The sequence below is a fragment of the Olea europaea genome, unplaced genomic scaffold, assembly GCF_002742605.1.
Source record: "Olea europaea var. sylvestris unplaced genomic scaffold, O_europaea_v1 scaffold311, whole genome shotgun sequence".
Taxonomy (NCBI): Eukaryota; Viridiplantae; Streptophyta; class Magnoliopsida; order Lamiales; family Oleaceae; genus Olea; species Olea europaea.
Window position 1 is genome coordinate 858,172 of NW_019249854.1, and position 21,078 is coordinate 879,249.

Genomic DNA, 21,078 nt, shown 5'->3' on the forward strand with positions numbered 1-21,078 from the left:
TAGTATCTTTTCTAACTTTTCTTCCAAACCAATTTCTAGTTTCCAACTTATTGGCATGCCTAAGACCACACATTGCTACATACCGAAATTATCGTACCATGCCAATTGTTCGAAAAACGCATGTCAAATATTGCTAATGGAATAATAATAAGAAAGAAAAATACTGAGTCCAAAAATATAAGAAAAATGAGAACCCAAGAATTTACGAGGTTTGGTAAAATTTACTTGTGTCGTCAGGCATTACAAAGCCTGTCCTCTAACTTTAAAAGAGGAATATTACAAACTTTAGTGCAATTGTGAAATTACGTAAAACTAGATGATTTTCGAGATATCATCTTCCTAAATCGATATGAACTTAGAAAAGAAAACAATATTTAACATTGATTTTTATTTTTTGAGAGCTCTACTATTCCTTTTCTTAGCTGTGACTATGTAACGAGTAAATGGCTTGTTATAGTTTACAGAGTTTCCATAGGAGGCTCGGCTTTATTCAACTTCAGATTATCCTCTTTAAAAAAGGGTCTAAATGCTGTGGGGTACGTCCAAGCTAATATTTTCCCACTTAATCTCACAATGATCGTAGCTAGTAGAGAATGCCTTAGCAAGACTGAATGTAGTTCATATAATGAGATTTGAAAAAATTTCATATTGGCTATTCAAATTACCACGAATCTCCCAATTTTCTCAGGCTACGAAAAAAAAATTAATAAGGTTAGAGAGAGATGCCCTTAAATTCTAGTGAGAGAAAGTCCCACTTGAGTGCCTTGATTTCATGAGTTTTTCCTTATGTTGGGTTTGATTTTTTACTTTTTAGTGAAAATCGAATTTAACATATTTCATTTCAGTTTGGTTTGCTCATATCGGAGTTTTTTGGTGGTAACTTTCTGGTCATAAGTTATATTGTTCACGGTTCTTGTTCTTGGACATTGTGCCGGTTTGGGTTCCTAGTTCTAGCTTTGGTCTACAACATTGATTACTTTAGCTTTCTTTTCGTCCAGTTTGTCTTTCTCTTCGATTTTCTTAGCTGGTTTGGTTTTCTTGGGTAGCAAACTGTTCTTTTCTCCTTGGTTCTAGTTTCGTTATTGGCTATCGGGTCCTCTAGTTTCAGGCCAGTATTTTGCTTGTGTTGGTTTTTTATTCTGTTCTTCAGTTCGTTTCTTGGCTATCGTTTCTGCGGGGTGTTCTTGGTTCTTTATTGGAGTTTGTGTTTTCTTGTCTATGTATTGTGTATTTATTCCTGCTGGTCAGTTGATTTTTGAATTTGCTCTCAGGTTTCTGCATTAGCTGGCGTGTTTTTTGGTGTTGGTGGCTGACTTTTGCAGTTTTGGTGTTACCTTGGCCATGTCTTCTGACCTTTCTGACTTTTTGCAATATTTTGCTTCTTCTATTCCTGGTTTTCTTTGACATCTTACTGATTATTTGGTCGTGGGTCAGGTCATTTAACTGACATTGGACTATCCTATCTTCTCCTGGGCTTTTTTATTTCACGGCCGGGCCTTCTTGTTGGGACTATTTGTGTTGGGTCTTTATCAGTTCTCAGTTAATTTTGGGCTACTCTTATTTCATCTTCGTTCTCTGCTACCTGTTTCCTTCCCAGCAGGCCATGGTTTTTGCTTTTTCATGGGTAAGAAAAAATATGTTGCAAGCCTTTACTCTGGGCTGACACCTCTTAAGCCCCAGACTGTCCGGTAAGGTGATGGTTCCGGGGGTATTGCTGCCCCTTCGAAGTCCAATATTGCGGAGAGTAACAAGGTGAGTTTGCCTTCACAAAGTATATCATTTACATTTGGAGAAAATGATAGGGAATCTGAAAATTCTGACTTTGAATTGAATTTGGTGGATTTGAAGCAACAAAATAATGCTTATGTTATAGAAATGAGGTTGTAAAAGATACTAAAGCTCCATGGGTTGATCTCTTTAAAGACGATAGGAAAATGGAGGAAATTTTAAGTTGAAGCCTTTTGCAAATCATTTGGAGGAAGTTGTTTTGGGAGAATTGGATGAAGATAATATCGAGAATACTTGGGGGTATGTCTCTTAGATACTTTGCTGGTTGGTTTTTGGCGAAAGTGGCTTCAGTCCAATTGTGTGATTCTTGGAAGGTCGAGTATAAATTATTTTGTGCACTCAAGCGGGTGGTTGGTTTTCAAATTTGAGACGGATGTGGATAGACTAAGTGTGTTGCATGGTGGTCCGTACTTGGTTTATGGAAGACCATTAATGTTAAAAGTCATGCCCTGTTATTTTGATTTTGATGACAAAAATGTTAGCACTATGCCGGTTTGGGTCAACTTGCCGGGATTGCCTTTAGAGTTTTGGAATACGAATGCTTTGGGTAAAATTGTCTCCAAAGTTGGCAAACCCATTTCGACCGATAAGGTCACGAAAAGTAGGAGCAGACTTTCCTATGTAAGAGCACTAGTTGAAGTTGATGCTTCTATCGTGCTTGTATGGGTGGTAAAGATTAGACTTCCAAATGGCATCTTGAGAAAGCAAGAAATTATTTTTTAGCACGAACCTAAATTTTTTGGTTCTTGCAAAGTCTTTGGGCATTCATCTATTGGTTGCAATTTTAAGAAAAAATCTATGGGTGACAATAGCAAGCCCATAAGTAGGGAGACATCTAAACCCACTTCACAGGCTGCCTCTAAACTAAATTTGAACTCAGGCTCAACCTGGGGCTATTGACGGGTAGATTAGCCAGGCTGAGGACCAGCCGGACACCCCCTTTGTTGACTTAATTCACAGAAGAAATGGGGCTACCCGTAAAAGGAATTCAATTTCTATTGAACCTACCCAACCGCAGACTAGCACATGCTGTCATACGGACTATGTGGTGGCTGGTCCTATGTTCAAAATCATAGGGGCAACTTCGAAAAATGTAAGCAATGAAAAGCTTAAAGGTAAAGTTGATGAGGTAAGGAATGTGGTGAAAAAACCCGAAAAGAAGAAAGGTACCTCCCTTGCGTCAACATCATGAAGATCGGCGCATGGAATATTAGGGGCTTTAACCTGCACCTAAAACGAAATGGGATTAAAGGTTTCATGAAACAACATGAGATTGATGGTATGGGTATTTTGGAAACAAAATTGAAAGATTCGAAACTTTGCCAAATTATAAGGAATAAATTTGGTGGTTTCAACTTTGCAAACAACTTTCAACATCATAAAGCAGGCCGTATTTTGGTTTTGTGGAGTTCTATGAAGGCTGAATTGGAAGTTTTGGAGACTACCGCACAAGTCATCCATTGCTCAATCATGTGCAAGGTAACTTCACGTTCTTTCGTTGTTAGTTTTGTCTATGCATTCCATACTATTGTGACTCGCAAGCCTTTATGGAATAACATTGAGGAATTCGGTCTCAATTGCTCCTTACCATGGTTGGTCTTAGGGCATTTCAATAATGTGCTAAATTTTGATGAGAATAGTAATGGAGCCAATGTCACGCTGTATGAGATTAAGACTTGGATAAATATTGCCATATTGTTGGACTTTTGGATTTGTAGTCTATACTTGGAACAATAATTCCGTTTGGAGCAAACTTGATAGAGCCATGATAAATGAAACTTGGATGCTTGAGAGTTATGATAGTTTTGCAAACTTTCTTCCATTAGGGTGCCTCTCCGATCACTCACCTTGTATTGTTTCAATTTTCGGGGAAGTTGATAGGAAGAAAAGGCCCTTCAAAATTTTCAACATGTGGACATGCCATGAGGATTTTCATGAAGTGGTATCAAATGGTTGGAATAAAGTCTTTTTGGGATCTAAACAATTCTCTCTTTGTAAGAAATTACAAAGTCTTAAAGGGATGCTTAAGAAGCTCAACAATAAGCATTTTGCTCACATTTCCTCTCTAGCCGACTTTGCTTCAAAAAAGTTAGAATTGGCACAAGTTGAATTGCATAATGATCAACAAAATCTTCAATTAAAGTGTGAAGTTTTTAGATTGAGAAAGGAGGCTACCACACTATGTGAAGCGGAAAGGAGTTTCAATTACCAAAAAGCAAAGTGCATGCATTTGAAGAATAGTGATAAATGCACCCAAGTATTTCCACTCTTTGGTCAAGAGAAATGCTAAAAGAAACTTCATTCCAGCTATTATCAAGAGGGATGGTAATTACTCTACCTCCCAAGAAGAGGTGGCAACGGAATTCACTCACTTTTATAGTGAATTGTTGGAAAAAAACTGTTGGACGACAATTTAATGATGAAATTCTAAGAGGAGGACCTATGTTGTCGGAGGAAAATGCTATGTTACTCGTCACGGACATCACGAGACAAGAGATCAAAGATGCTCTTTTTAGTATTGGGGACGACAAATCACCGGGTCCGGATGGATACACATCTTGTTTTTTCAAAAAAATCATGGGATATTGCTGGCAATGATTTCATGGAAGCAATTGAAGATTTTTTTGCATCGAGGTCTCTACTCAAGCAAATCAATCACACCATCATTGCTTTAGTACCAAAGGGTAATCATTCTACATTGGTTGGGGACTATAGGCCCACTCATTGTTGTAATGTCTTTTATAAAGTCATTACAAAGATCATTGCTTCTCGTTTGAAGCCTATGTTTGTTGACCAAGCACAAACCACTGTTGTGGAAGGACGGAGCATGATTGAAAATATTTACTTGGCACAAGAGCTTTTGAGGCAATACAATAGCAAGAGGTGGCTCCTAGATGTCTTCTTAAAATTGACCTAAGGAAGGCCTATGACTCGGTGAATTGGGATTTTCTTGTTAAAGTCCTTGAAGAATTGGGTTTCCCCAATACTTTTGTTGATTGGATTATGGAGTGTCTGACAACTCCATCTTATTCCATCACTCTTAATGGAGTCTTTCATGGTTTTTTCAAAGGAAAGAAAGGTCTACGCTAAGGTGACCCGTTATCTCCTTACTTGTTTATCTTATACCTTGAACATTTCTTTAGAATGGTAAAGGAGGCTATAAAGGATAGCGATTTCAATTTTCATCCTAAATGTGCACACTTTAAGATTACACACTTAGCTTTTGCGGATGATTTGATGCTTTTTGCTAGAGGGGATGTAATGTCGGTGGATATCTTAATGAAATGTCTTTCAAATTTTGGTGCCATGTCGGTCTCAATATAAATGTTGGGAAATCTTGTATTTACACCGTGGGGATTCATGGTCAAGAATTGGAGGATGTCCTTGCTCTTTCTGATCTCCCAATTGGTACCATGCCATTTCGTTACTTGGGCATCCCACTTGCAGCGAAAAAATTGAAAGTTAGTTCATACGATTCATTCACCAATAAAATCTCTTCCTATATTGGTACATGGTCGACTTCTTCATTATCATATGCGGGTAGAGCGAAATTTGTGCCAGTCGTTCTACAAGGAGTGGAATGTTTTTGGTTATCAATTTTTCCCATTCCGGTAACGATAATTTTTAAGATGGTTAGTCTTTGTTGAAGGTTCTTATGGGGGTCTAAAAAACCATTGGTAGCTTGGAATCAAATTTTCCTTCCAAAGCATGAGGGCCGGCTCGGTTTTAGAGATACGAAAAGTTGGAATGCTGCTCTCCTTTCCAAAACACTTTAGAACATTCACAGCAAAAAGAATACTCTATGGATTAAATGGATAAAAAAAAAAGTACACCTTCAAGGTTTGGATATTTGGACATGTAGAGTGAAGAAGGATGATTCTCCACTTCTTAAAAAGCTGCTGGAAATAAGAGACAGCATTGTTGAATCACATAGCGATGAACAAGCTGGAATTAACTTATTATGTAGCTAGACAGATTCTGGGATTTTCAGAACCACAGCTGCCTATGATTTCTTCGGACTGAAAGGAGTTAAAACCGGCTGGCCACCTCTGTTTGGGAATGTTCTATCACTCCTAAACATTCATTCATCCTTTGGTTAGCTGTTCGGGGAAAATTGGAAACTAAAGACAAGTTGACGCATCTTGACTTGACTTGGACCGAATCTGTCCGGGAGTCTTCGATGAAACTGCCCAACACCTCTTCTTTTCATGCCCTTTTTGTAGAGATGTTTAGGATCATATCCGACATTGGTTGGCTATTCGACGCACCAAGTCTACTTTGTTGAGTTCTTTAAAATGGATGAAAAAGGAAGCCCGTGGTAAGACTTGGCCAAGTAGAGCAAAACGTGTTGCACTTGCAACAGCTGTGTACCACATTTGGATGGCAAGGAACAGATGTATTTTTGAAGGTATTAAGCCACATCTTGAATCTATTGTAAGACAAATTAAAACACACATATACAAGGTTATGTTCACCTTGTATCCGTATGTTTTGATTCAATTTGAATCTTTTGTAGTCGATTTTAAGATCGATGTTGGTGCATCTATTTTTATTTAATACTCTCAGGTATGTCCGGTGTACATGTATTGGTTACTTACCTTCTAATTTTTCGGGTATGCCCAGTGTACTTGTAAATTAATTTTGATCTATGGAATTTAACATTTACCGATTAAAAAAAAAGTTCAAGTTAACTGAAAAATCTGATCTAATCCTCGTAATACAAGTTTATATTTGTACTCCCCAAAGAGACAATGAAATAATTCGATTTTATCGATTATATTAAACCTCACAAACTCTTTGCCGGCTGTCGTTCAATCGAACTTCTTCTACCCCCTGCAATTTCAACAAGAAACCAAATCTATTCTTCTTAAGGTAGAAAAGCCAAGAGTTAATTCATTAATTACATGACTAAGCAAGCAATGTTTGCCACTGATTATGCAAATGAACTTGGTTTTGCATACTGCTGTCCTTATTTTCTTTTGGCTACAACTTCTACTATTGCATGCTAACAATAGTAACATCGCCACTGCGAAATCTGGCTGCCAAAGCACGTGTGGGAATCTAATTGTTCCATACCCTTTTGGTACTGGCGTAAATGTTAGTTGTTCCCTCAATCCGTCGTTCAATATCAACTGTGATACATTTTCAGACCCTCCCAAGGCCTTTCTTGGCACAACTGATCTCGAGGTCACAGCTATTTTTGACAACAAAATATGGGTCAAGAATTTCTTGGCATCAGTATGCTATGATAAAGATGGAAATGCACCTACAAATAACTTGGTGTCTATCAATTTAATGAACACTTCTTTTAGCCTGTCTACTGAAAACCAGCTCACAGTCATTGGATGTGATTCTATTCATTGTTAGAAGATATGGAAGATTCCATAAGTGCTTGCGTCGGTATATGTTCAAAAATCCAGGATTTGAGTGAAGGAGTTTGCTCTGGAATTGGCTGTTGGTACTGAAAACTAGCTCACAGTCATTGGATGTGATGACTATTCATTGTAAGAAGATATGGAAGATTCCATAAGTGCTAGCGTTGGTATATGTTCGAAAATCCAGGATTTGAGTGAAGGAGTTTTCTCTCGAATTGACTGTTGCCAAGCCTCCATAACAAAGGGTTTACAGTATTTCCATATTTACAGTATTTCCATATTTCCCTGACAAGCTTGAATGGTCATCATAATGTCTAGTCATTTAATCCCTGTGGCTACGCATTTCTTGGAAAGCGGGATAGGAACACATTTCGCATATCTCATCTCAATAATATGTCGATCTCATTAGATAACGTGCCCTTGGTGATTGAATGGGAAATTGGAGACAAAAATTGAACTGAAGCTCAGAATTCGATTGGCATTAACCTATGTTATGGAGAAAGCATTTGTGTTGATTCTGGTACTGGAATAGGGGGATACAACAGCAAATGCTCTATAGGATCTATAGGCAATCCTTATCTCAGTCCGGGCTACGTAGGTTAGTTAATAAGGATTTTTCCCTATTCAATAAAAATATGTACACCATCAGTTTTTGGCCTGGCTATTATCGAGCTAATTTGATGAAACTTCCTCTGCTAGATGTTGATGAATGCAAGGATCATCCATGTGATGAATTTACAACCTGCGATAGCTTTCCAGGTAATTACAGTTGTGAATGTCGGAAAGGATATCTCAATGATGGCAGAAAAGATGGTCTCGGTTTCTTTCTCATGCAACCTTCAACATACTCCTATAGTTAATGTAGGTAATGAATCTCTCATGCAATAAGTGATGTAGAATTTAGAAAGTATCATTTTTGACATAGGTGGAAAAGACAGTGTAAACTTCAGGTGCATGTTTAGGTTGTGGTTTATAGCTAATGAATTCTTAATAAAACTATCGAAATCTGCCTTTGCAACCAGAGATCATCTGATACGTTGGCTATGACGGTACAATTAACTATCTTAAGATAGATGCTATGGATTTTTCATATAGGTTTATGCATAGCCTTGGTATTATTGTTCCTATTGGGGGTTACCTTCGTGTTGTACAAAGTATTGAAGAAGAGGAAAAGAAATAAGTGCAAACAGAAATTTTTCCAGCGAAATGGAGGTCTTTTGTTACAACAACAGATATCATCTAATGAAGATGTCCTTGAGAGAATGAAACTTTTCCGGTCCAAGGAGTTGGAGAAGGCAACTGATCGCTTCAATGAAAGCCGAATAATAGGTAAAGGAGGCCGAGGTACGGTCTATAAAGGCATGCTATCAGATGGAAGAATAGTCACAGTGAAGAAATCCCAATCAGTCAATGCAAATCAACAAGAGGAATTTATAAACGAGGTTGTCATACTTTCACAAATAAATCACAGAAATATTGTGAAGTTACTAGGATGTTGCTTAGAGTCTGAAGTTCCATTGCTAGTTTATGAATTCATTTCCAATGGAACCCTCTTTGACCTCATACATGATGAAAGTCCCAATTTTCCATTTTCATGGGATGTGCGCTCGAGAATCGCTGACGAAGTAACAAATGCCCTTGCCTATTTGCACTATGCATCTTCCATTCCCATTTATCACCGGGACATCAAGTCGAATAATATGCTTTTCAAGGTCTATTGCATTAGATCAAACGCACTTAACCACCAAGATCAAAGGGACATTTGGGTATCTAGATCCAGAGTACTTTCAGTCAAACCAATTCACAGAAAAGAGTGATGTTTATAGCTTTGGCGTCATTATGGTGGAGCTTTTGACAGGACAAAAGCAAATATCTTCAAGTCCATCAGAAGAGGAACTATGTTTAGTAACACTTTCTCTTTTATCCATGAAAGGAAAATAGCTTAACACAATTCTTGATCCTCGAATGCAAGAAGGTGCGAAGAAAGAGATCTATATATATATATATATATATATAGCTTTTAAAAGTTTATTATGAATTATTTTAAAACATCAGTAGAAAAGTAATTCAATTACAAAATTATCATTTGAAATGAGTTATTTACGTTTAAAATTTTCCAATTTACTATAATTAAAAAAAAAATCATTCTTCGCCATTTAGTCCACCACAACCTCCTTCATACCAACCCCATGAAACTACTAGTCAAATTGAAAATAAATAAAAGTAGAACATGAAATTGCTTGTCATTCATTTAATCTAACAATAGAAAAAATCTATTTAAAAAAAAAGAACGAACTCCAAAAGCTGAAGATCAACTCATATATGTGAAAAAATGACAAATTATTAAACACAGCATAAACACTAAAATGTGGATCAAAAATATATTAAGAATGCGTATAATAATTATAACGTGATTATGTTTAGTACTCCTCAGTAATCTTGATTTTTTATGATCAGTTATTTTGAAAACAACGAGAAATTTGAATTGTTATGAAATATTTAACTAGAAATATATTTTTCTTATCGGGTTGCATTAATATGAATTTGTAAAGTATTTATAAAATTAATTAAATTTGAATTTTGATTACCCACTATTTTTTTCAGCAAACGAAAGAAAAAGCGTGTGTAAAATGATGTGAGATAATTTTATGGTTTGCTTCAAAGATTTAGTGCATCTTGGTACGATGCACCTTCAAAAAGAGATATTCGGGATAATCAAATTCACTATTGATTCTCAAGATAGTATAGAGAATCAAAATCAAAACGGTAGATTCTTGATCCTTGATCCCAAAATCAACCTGTTTAGTTGAGGAATTGATGCTGAGCCAATCGGTTCTATCGGACTTTGGTCTAACTCCAATAGTTCTGAGAAAAAACCCGCCATCTTCTCTCCTTCCTTCGAGTTAGTAACTCAAAAAACTAAAGGAAAAAACTCAAGTGCCTGAATAATAGGAAAAATAAAGAAGAAAGAGAGCAAGGGGAGCCGTAGAATAGTGAAATCGATATACTAAATCTTGACTAAAAATTGATATTTGCACTAAAGTTTTAGGGGAAAAAAATATATACTAAATTTTGATAAAAATTTGATATTTGCTCTAAAGTTTTAGAAAAAAAAATGAGATATACAATTTTAGATGTCTCCCACCAATTTCGTCCTTTCCATGTAATCTTCAAAAATAATAAATAATAGTAAAATCTTTCGAATGTTGTAAATGGAAAATCCATTAAAGTTTATTGGTGAATGACATTTGTACTTCTGTAGCCCTAGAAACTATTACTATTGTATCCCTGATTCTTACCTATAAATATAGGGTTTTGGTTTTCAATAATACACACAAAAGGTTTATTGAATTTTCTCTATTTTTTTTCCCTCTCATTTTATAACACGTTATCAGTACGAAACTCTTAGAATGTAGTAATTTTTTTTTTCATAATCATCTATCACGTATATCAAAATTAATTTGATAATACGTGAATTTTACATATACATATGCTGAATCTGCAATACGTGATCTCATCTTTCTCGATCATTGTGTTTTCTTTGTACCTCTCTTTGAATAAATTAATATTTTTTCCTTTACATCAATCCACGTGCGTTTTATGGAGATATATTTATGTTAAATCAATTGATATGCATTAATTCATGTTCCTATAGCCTCCTTATATTTAGATTAACCCTTTACGTTCTACACATGCTTATAATTTTTTTTTGTTTAATTGGTCAATGTTCTTTGTAAGCAAGCTTCAATTCCATATTTCTATTTTGGTTGATTCCATATATATATATATATATAGGGCCTGTTTGAGCCACATTATTTCAAAAAAATGCATTCTTAAACAGTGATTTGACATCATTTCAACCACACATTCTTCAATAAAAAAATATAACACGCAAATCAAAAAAATTTCCTTATTTTTTAATCACATATTTCCCATCAATACACTATTCAAGAATGCATTATTACCAAAATAATATGACTCAAACACTCCCATAATATACAATTAACAAATAACTGTACTCAACTCATCTTTTCTCTCAAATCCATTGGTTTCTGCAAATTTCATGCCTTAATTGGTTAATACTAATTCAATTCTTTTAATTGTACATAATTAAAATTTCGTGCCATAATATGTGAATAGGTTTCTACATGTCACCAATTTTTTTTTTGTGTTTCACTCGACTCACGTTATTAATTCAAAATAATATTTTACATGTGTTTGTATATTAATTAATGGTGAGCAATTGGATCTATTATCATTTTTTTATGTTTAGTTATAAAACATTACATTAAATTTATTTTTAATTGTTGTTGCTCCTGAAATAGCACAACATTATAATTAATATTCCAGAAGAATATTAATCATAGATCTATTCGTTGTTGCTCCAGAAGTAGCACAACATTATAAGAATATAATTTGCTCCTGAAAGCATAAATTATAACTCTCAATATTCCAGAAGAATATTAACATATTGCACTTGAAGAAATAATAGCAAAATATAATGTGTTCCAGAAGTAGCATATGTTTCGAAAAACATATTATTTCAAATTAGTGTTTATCTCTAGAGGAAAACACGTAATTTAAAGTTATGTTGATATTGACTATTTGATTAACATGTGATGATTAATCATATTCTTTGAAACTAATTGTATTTTATTGTGTAGTTAAACAAATGGCAAACATTACGAAACTTAAGTTTGCTGCACTGACATATCTGGTAAAAATTATCAGTCATGGATATTGGAAGATGATATCCATCTCGTCTCAAATGGTCTGGGTGAGACAATAAAAGAAGGAAACAATGAATCCCAGCAGGATCGTGCAAAAGCACTCATTTTTCTCCGTCACCATCTTCACCATGGATTGAAAATTGAATATCTCACTGAGAAAGATCCACAAGTTCTTTGGAAAAAGTTAACTGAAAGATTTGATCATCAGAGGACTATAGTCCTTCCCAAAGCCCGTTATGAGTGGATGCACCTTCGTTTGGAAGATTTCAAAACGGTTAGTGAGTACAATTCTGAACTGTTTAGAATATGTTCAAAGTTGACTTTGTGTGGAGAAAAAATCATTGATGAAGATATGCTGAAAAAAAAACTTTCTCCACCTTTCATGCCTCGAATGTACTCCTGCAGCAGCAATATGGTGAGCGTGCCTTCAAAAAGTGCTCAGAACTTATATCTTGCCTACTAGTTGCTGAACAAAATAATGAATTGTTGATGAAAAATCATGGATTACGTCCAACTGGTTCTGTACCATTGCCTAAAGTAAATGGTACTACATTGTCTGAAGCAAATACAATATCAAGACAAGGACGTGGACGCGGAGGTGGACGTGGACGTGGACACGGATTTGGACATGGACACGGACACAGACGTGTACGTGGAATAAATCATGGAAGAAATAATCAACAAAGTTATCAACAACAAGACAATAAATTCAAAAGGCACAAAGCAAACGAGAGTGGCAAATCTAAAAAGGAACATGAAGAAAGTTGATTCAGATGTGGAATGAAAGGGCATTGGGCACGTACGTGTCGTACCTCAAAACATCTTGTGGATCTCTACCAAAGATCAATCAAGGAAAAAGAAAAATTGGAGATAAATTTTGCTGATTATGATGGTTCAATTGATGTGACTCATTTGGATGTCTCCGATTTCTTTACTGGTCCAAATAGAAATATAGACCATTTGGTTGGGGGTGGTGTGATAGAAGATATAGATTAATTTACTAGTATTTCTTTCATTTTAAAAATTTAGTCTGAAATATGTTTTTACTTTTCCGCACAAAAAAAAAACTCTATTGTGCACCGTTTATTTCATGATATTAAGTAATGTTTACTTTTTTAAATCTAAATTCAAGTTTTTTTTTAAATTTTGTTTATTTTGTCATATTTATAGATTCATGATGGATAGTCAAGATAGCTGCTTAATTGATAGTGCAACTACACATATTATTTTTCAAGACAAAAAATACTTTTTGGACTTAATATCAGCTGAAACTAATGTTAACACGATATCGGGTGTGTCGAATATCGTTGAAGGCTCCGGAAGAGCTTGTATTATTTTACCAAATAATACAAAATTATATATTGACGATGCACTTTATTATAGCAAATCCAGAAGAAATTTGCTTAGTTTTAAAGATATTCACTACAATGAATATCACACTGAGACGATGCAAGAAAATAATATTGAATATCTTTGCATCACTTTTTTTGTATCTGGCAAGAAGCAAATAAAAGAAAATTTTCATGCACTCCCGTCTGGCATGTATTTCACATTTATAAAAATGGTCGAATCAAATAATGTTACGAACCAGAAGTTCGTTGATTCAAAAAGTTTTATACTTTGGCATGATCGACTTGGACATCCAGGAGCCATAATGATGCGTCGAATAATAAACAACTCACAGGGACATCCTTTAAAGAACCAGAAGATTCTTTTATCTAATGATTATCCATGTGCAGCTTGTTCGCAAGGCAAGTTAGTCTTAGCCCTTCAACTACAAAGGTCAGTATTGAATCTCCAACTTTCTTGAAAAGAATACATGGAGATATATGTGGGCCAATACACCCACCATGTGGACCATTTCGTTACTTTATGGTATTAATTGATTCTTCTACAAGATGGTCACATGTTTGCCTACTTTCAACTAGGAATGTAGCATTTCCTAGACTACTTGCTCAAATCATAAAATTGCGAGCACAATTTCCCGATTACTCAATCAAGACTATTTGTCTTGACAATGTTGGTGAATTTAGATCACAAGCATTTGATGATTATTGTATGTCAATTTGGATTGAAATTGAACATTCAGTTGCACATGTTCATACACAAAATGATTTAGCGGAATCGTTTATTAAACGTCTACAACTTATTGCTAGACCATTATTTATGAAAACAAAACTCCCAACTTCTATTTGGGGTCATGCCATATTACATGCTGCATCATTAGTTCGTATAAGACCAACTGCCTATCATCAATATTCACCTTTGCAACTTGCATTTGGTCATGAACCTTATATTTCTCACCGACGGGTTTTTGGTTGTGCTGTCCAAGTTCCTATTTCACCCCCACAACGTACTAAAATGGGTCCCCAACGAAGACTTGGGATTTATGTGGGTTTTGATTCACCATCTATTATTAGATATCTTGAACCTTTAACAGGTGATTTATTTACTGCACGTTTCGCAAATTGTCATTTTGATGAAATGACTTTCCCAACTTTGGGAGGAGAAAAACTACATCCTGAAAAACAAGATAGAATTTCTTGGAATGAAAAAACTCTATCTCACTTTGATCCCCACAGCAATTAATATGAACAAGAGGTTGAAAAAATCATTCATTTGCAAAGAGTTGCAATTCAACTACCTGATGTATTTGTTGACATGAGAAAAGTAACAAAGTCATATATTCCAGCAAAAATTAATGTCCCTGCAGGACAACCTACTGTGGCAAATGAATCTCAAATACGCCAGAAGCGTGGCCGACCAGTTGGTTCAAAAGACTCTGTACCTCGAAAAAGAAGAGTACAGGAGAAAAACCAACCAAAAACTTCAGAAGAAATCACAATAGAAAAGATTGATAAATCAAATATTGAATGTACGGTTCCTAAAGAACCAGAGGTGTCCGAAAATAATGAGATCTCAATAAATTATATGATATCTCATAAATTATGAGAACAGAATAATATTGTTATAGACAATATTTTCACCTTTAACATGGCTCTTGATATTATGCAAAATGAGGATCCTGAACCACAGTTTGTTAATGACTGTCGAAATAGAAATGATTGGCCAAAATGGAAAGAAGCCATACAGGCAGAATTGAATTCTTTGGAGAAACGAAAAATGTTTGGACTAGTAGTTCGAACACCTGAAAATGTAATCCCTGTTGGATACAAATGGGTACGAAAGAGAAATGAGAATAATGAAATTACAAGATACAAAGCCCGACTAGTGGCTCAAGGTTTCTCCCAAAGACCGGGAATTGATTATGAGAAAACATATTCTCCCGAAATGGATACCATCACTTTTAGGTTCTTAATTAGTTTGACCGTGTCACAAGGGCTCGATATGCACCTTATGGATGTAGTAACTGCCTACCTATATGGTTCACTTGACAGTGACATATATATGAAAGTCCCTAAAGGATTTAAGGTGCCAGAAATAAATGATACATGTCCGAGAACTATGTTCTCAATTAAATTGCAAAAATCATTATATGGATTGAAACAATCCGGACGCATGTGGTATAATCTCCTTAGCGAATATTTGTTGAAAGAGGGTTAAAAATGACGATATCTGCCCATGTATTTTCATAAAGAAAACAAATATTGGATTTGCAATTGTGGCAGTTTATGTTGATGATTTAAATTTAATTGGAACTCCTAAAGAGCTCAACAAAACTGCAGATTATTTGAAAAATGAATTTGAGATGAAAGATTTGGGGAAAACCAAATTTTGTCTTGGATTACAAATTGAACATTTTCCAGAGGGATTATTTGTTTACACGTGGAGGAACAGCTATATCATGGAGATTTGTGAAGCAATCCTTGACAGCAACATCCTCAAATCATTCTGAGATTATTGCAATCCATGAAGTAGGGCAAGAATGTGTATGGTTGAGGAATATGACCCATCATATCCAATCATCATGTGGATTGACTTCAACAAAAGATAATCCAACAATTTTGTTTGAAGATAATGCAGCTTGTATCGCACAACTCAAGGGAGGCTGTATCAAAGGCGACAGGACGAAGCATATTTCTCCAAAATTCTTTTATACACATGAATTTTAGAAGAATGGTGACATTGATATTTAACAAATTCGCCCAAGTGACAATGTGACTGATCTATTCACAAAAGCGCTGCCAACATCTACATTCAAGAAATTAGTTCATGAGATTGAAATGCGTCGACTCAAAGATTTTCAGTGATCAACATCAGGGAGGAGTAGCTGTACTCTTTTTCCTTCGCTTAGGTTTTGTCCCATTGGATTTTCCTAGCAAGGTTTTAATAAGGCAGCATTTAATTTTAATATTCCAGAATAACTGTACTCTTTTTCCTTTGTTTGATTTTTTCCCATTGGATTTTTATCAAACAAGGTTTTAACGAGACATATATTTTGTAATATGTCATTTAAGGGGGAGTGTTGTAAATGAAAAGTCCATTAAAGTTTATTGGTGAATGACAGTTGTACCCCTGTAGCCCTAGAAATTATTACTATTGTATTCCTGATTCTTACCTATAAATATAAAGCTTTGGTTTTCAATAATACACACAAAAGGTTTATTCAATTTTCTCTATTCTCTTTTCTTCTCATTTTATAACATCGAATATAACTTTTGATTTATTTCAAGAAACGACTGCATTTTTGAGTTGAGTATAAGAAAACTACTAAAAAAACTTTAGGAAATTTTCTTTCCTATTTCTCGCCAAATTGTTTAGGATAGAAATAAGTGAATCTATTAATTTTCAATCGCCACATATAGGATCCGAAATTAATGGCAAAAATCAATTAATTGGGAGTGGCCTTTTAGCAAAATCTATGCAATTACCAATGGCTTACCTGTCTGAATTAGTACAGTATTAATTTTAACCTTTTTCACACTTCGAGGAAAGAAAGCCAGCAGCCACGCCAGCTCAACTTACTAATCGAGCCTGTCCACATGACAAAGGAAACAGACAGAGTTGTTCACCTTAAAACTTAAAGAAAAAGGGAGTGAATCTCTGAAATGATGATCAAATTTGTGGGAAAATGGAGACCTTCCGATGAAGCAATTGACTTGAAATATACTAGCCATCTTTCTCTGCATAGAATGTAAGAAACAAGAGAAAACTGTTAATTTCTTGAAACTGCCAACACTTGTATATTAATACATAATGTTTGAAAATTTGATGTTTATAGTATCATTTATTACCTAAAAAATAGCATCTTTTCTTTGGCCTTATTTGTATGTTTATATGACGTGTGACACGAATTGGTACCTGCACCAGTCTAAAATGGTTGCCTTCAGCCCATTGACTCTAATGTTATTAAATTAATACAAAATAAACAAATTATTTTCATCTTTCCCTTAAGTTTAAAGTGATTAGTAATGGATGGTTAAGGATCTATTACATCTAATGAATCGAATATAGTATTGGAAAAAAAATCACTTCATTCAAAACAACCTTTATTGTTTGTTAGGAGAATACCAATTTAAATGACCCACAGGTCCATGACACTGTTTGGAAAGAAACTAATTACTAAGCATAATTGAAATTTCACTTTTAATCCCATAACAATTATGGTGTCAATATATCCACCTTAAACCTTAACCTCTTTACCTACAATATGTAGATAATTTGTTTTCTCACTTTACTAAAATTTCCACCTTTATGTAATTTGCAGAAAAAAATTAACTAGTTACCAAATAGTTGTTCCTAAATAAGTGAATGGATAAACAACAACAAATTATCTAACTATTCAAAATAACCATATAAGAGCATTTCCAAGAACTTTATTTATTTTTAATAAGCATCTTGCATCTAGTTGAGCATAATAGAGAGCAATTTTAAATTTTCACAGTCGATTAACAATTTCCATAACACTTGTGTGAAATTGTTTCATTCGTCAAATCCTTCATTTTTGAATTTTGAAAATCTCTACCATATACCATTTTCCTTTAATCTTCTCCATCAAAAATAGGAATAAATTGAAGAGTTGACACCGACCGGACTTGCCATTATTTGAGCTTCTGGATAAAAGTGTCTTATTCAGGCTGTTACCAAAATTGTCCAAATGTATATTAAAATATATATATATTTTTTATATCCAGGTATCCCAGTTTACACTAGATTAAATTTTGGACCCCCAAGATCCTTGCTCCTAGAACCTTGGAGGGGATAAATCGCGGGTTATGCCTCAATTGGATCACAGATTCCCCCCACCGCATGTACACTTCTGCGCACAAGAAATTCTCCTCCAAAGTGATTGCTCCATACCAAATAAATCTGGCCGCAGGTTCCCACCAAGATTCAAACATCCACCCTTCCGTTAGAAGCAAGACAAATGTTGATTGATCCACCAGTTGAGTTGTGCCTCAGGGGGCTATATTAAAATATTCTTCAAATGATGTTTGGAGGCGCAAAGTGAAAATTGGCTTCCAATAACTTCAGACTTCAACCTTCCAGATTCCGCTCTAATCAGGTAGTACTCTCCATTTAATCTCCAAAATATTCAATTCATTTTCCTAAAGAAATATGTGTGCATGGCTATTTTCTGATTGCAGCTCCGCCGTAGAAGCAGTAAAAAGATCCTCTATCCACGACGCTCCAGAAGGCGCTATTCTAAGCCACAATGGAGCGTCTCTATTCGTAGGGAAGCCAATGGTGCATCGTATACTCAAGCTAGATCTGCCCTTTTACAGTTCCCAGATAATGCATGGTTTTGGTAGAAAAAAGTGGTAAAACTAATGGTAAATCTTGAAATGATGACATGCCATTTTGAGCTGTAACAATGATGTTTTTTATTGCTGTTGGGGAAATTTACACCGATTACGTGCATATTATATTTTTGTAAATATAATATGCACGTAGTCAATGTAAATTTCCCCAACAATTGCCAGGTCTTCAAAATCTTGTTGAAACTTATAACATAAAGAAATGCAATTTAAGAATAAAAAGAAAACATCTTTAATTCTTGTTAAAGATCAAATCCCACATTGAATAAAAATGAAAATATAGACCAACTTATAAGCTTTGGGCTACTCCTTTTAATAAGGTTGACCTATTAAGATAGAACCACAAATCTTAATACGGTATCAGAGCCATCATCCAACTTATAAAGCTTTGGACTATTCCTCTTAGGGCATGTTTGGCATAGCTTTTGCTTTTACTTTTGCTTCTTGTAGAAGAGTTTTTGGAGGAAGCTATTTTAATTTTTGTTTGAAAACTAATATTTAAAAGCATTTTCTATTCCAGAAGTGCTTTTAGAGGAAGTCACATTGAACCAACTTCGTCTAAAATCTCTTCTAACCATCAAAAACACTTTAACAAAATTAGCCAAACGGGTCCAAAAACAACTTTTGAACCTCAAAAGCTCCTTTTGACTTTTCAAAAGTCGTGTTAAACGAGCTCTTAATAAGGTTGACCTTCTAAGATAGAACCCCAAATCTTAATAATTCCCGAGTATTAGTAATGGAAAAATTGAGAGATTTCCGAGAAACGAGTTCGAGAAAGGGGAAAAATCCATGATTTTCAACCTCATCAGTCATAAACAAACTGAAACCAGTCACAATATTATCAAACTTAAGCCGTGGATTTGGCAACAAATTCCCAAATCCATTTATTTTCCATTATCGTTTATCTGAAATCCCAATTCAAAGAAGCTTTGATTTAATCTAGGATCCTAGTAGTTTCTCTCAGAAAATTTTTATTCAGAGTCATGGTAGGAAGAAAATAAAATGGCCCCACCTTAAAATTGTGTTGCAAATTGAACTAGTAAATAACCTCGTGTTTTGAAAACTAGGCATTCATAAATCCCGGTTTTGTACATCTTGCAATCAAATACGTCATTCTAACTATACAAAATGACATTTCCAATTTTCTATCCTCAGTATTCAATTTTAATTAACATAAGTTTCAGTGACGAAAGCGAATAGACCACTCAAACTAAAACAAAAAACAAAACTTCAATTTTCAACTTCAGAAAAATAATAAGTTGGATGAGTTACCGCGTTTTCAATCACAATGTAGTAGACTAAAGTGCTAAAAAATATTAAATTATTTATTTATAATTTCCATTTACGTATATCAAACACGCCTAAATATTAAATACTTGTATATATATATGATAGTGAACACTATGATGCTACATAAGAACGGATATGAATGTTGAATTGGTCGTTGACCTTTAATTGGGTTAGATGAACTCCACTTAGATATAAAGACTATTTTTAACGTTGATAAATAAACATTTCGTGGACCCTTAAATAAGAAGAATCTCACATGGCCGAACAGGTAGGGGCGATACCTTTATGTGCAGATGCCACGGACCGAATTGTTTGGAAAATTACTTCGGATGGTGACTTTACCACCAAATCAGCATGGCAACTAGTCCGTTCGGTTCGCCAGCCTCAGGACTCATATCGACTGCTGTGGAGCTCTATCTTGCCTACCACTATTTCATTCTTCTGCTGGAGACTGTGGCAGGATCTCATTCCAGTAGATATTGTTATTCAGAGGAGAATTGGATGTCAGTTAGCTTCTCGTTGTCAGTGTTGTTCCGAGATTGAGACCATCAATCATATTTTCACGAGCAGCAGCATCTCCGACCAGGTATGGCAGCACTTTGGAGACATCTTTCAGATACCTATGACTTCAGGGGAGGGGGTCAGACAGAGGTTCCAGAGATGGCGGTATTCTGGACAGCACGTTTACCGTGGACACATTCGTATTATCATTCCTCTACTGATATTTCGGTTTCTATGGACTGAAAGGAATGATGCGAAGCATCGAGGTATTCGTATGGTGGCCAGACGTATTATTTGGAGGATCTACCGCATGATCTCCTTTCTTCAGATGGGAGGACTATTCCGAGTTGAGCATTGGCGAGGAGATGTGACACTTGCACCCTTTTTTGGAATTTCTTTGACCCGTCCTCTCCCACCACCAACTATTATGGTTGTTTGGCGCACTCCACCAGTGGGATCCTTCAAGATCAACACTGATGGATGCGTCAAAGATGGATTTGCAAGTGGTGGAGGCATCAAGTTGCTGATTCTCTTGCTACAGAAGGTTGGAATCATCGGCGCTATCTAGAGTATGGTCCACTAGAACTGCCTTGACATATTAGGGCGATAGTGCGGATCGACAGACATGGATTGCCCAATTTTAGAGGTTCGTAATTTAGGCTATTCTTTATTGTA

At 35.3% G+C, this 21,078-nt stretch overlaps 2 protein-coding genes across 2 annotated transcripts in view; both read left to right on the forward strand.

Moving 5' to 3' along the window:
* The first annotated feature begins 4,246 nt into the window (after window positions 1-4,246).
* LOC111385226 lies at window positions 4,247-4,705 on the forward strand. Its single transcript, XM_023009601.1, has one exon. It carries the CDS (start codon window positions 4,247-4,249, stop codon window positions 4,703-4,705), a length of 459 nt encoding a protein of 152 aa, XP_022865369.1.
* Window positions 4,706-7,160: 2,455 nt separating this feature from the next.
* LOC111385228 (wall-associated receptor kinase-like 22) overlaps window positions 7,161-21,078 on the forward strand; it is a 39,106-nt gene continuing 25,188 nt past the window's right edge. The window contains exons 1-4 of the mRNA XM_023009602.1: window positions 7,161-7,242; window positions 7,696-7,761; window positions 7,863-7,922; window positions 8,259-8,788. Coding sequence (XP_022865370.1) covers window positions 7,161-7,242; window positions 7,696-7,761; window positions 7,863-7,922; window positions 8,259-8,788 — 738 coding nt within the window. The remainder of the gene's footprint in view (window positions 7,243-7,695; window positions 7,762-7,862; window positions 7,923-8,258; window positions 8,789-21,078) is intronic.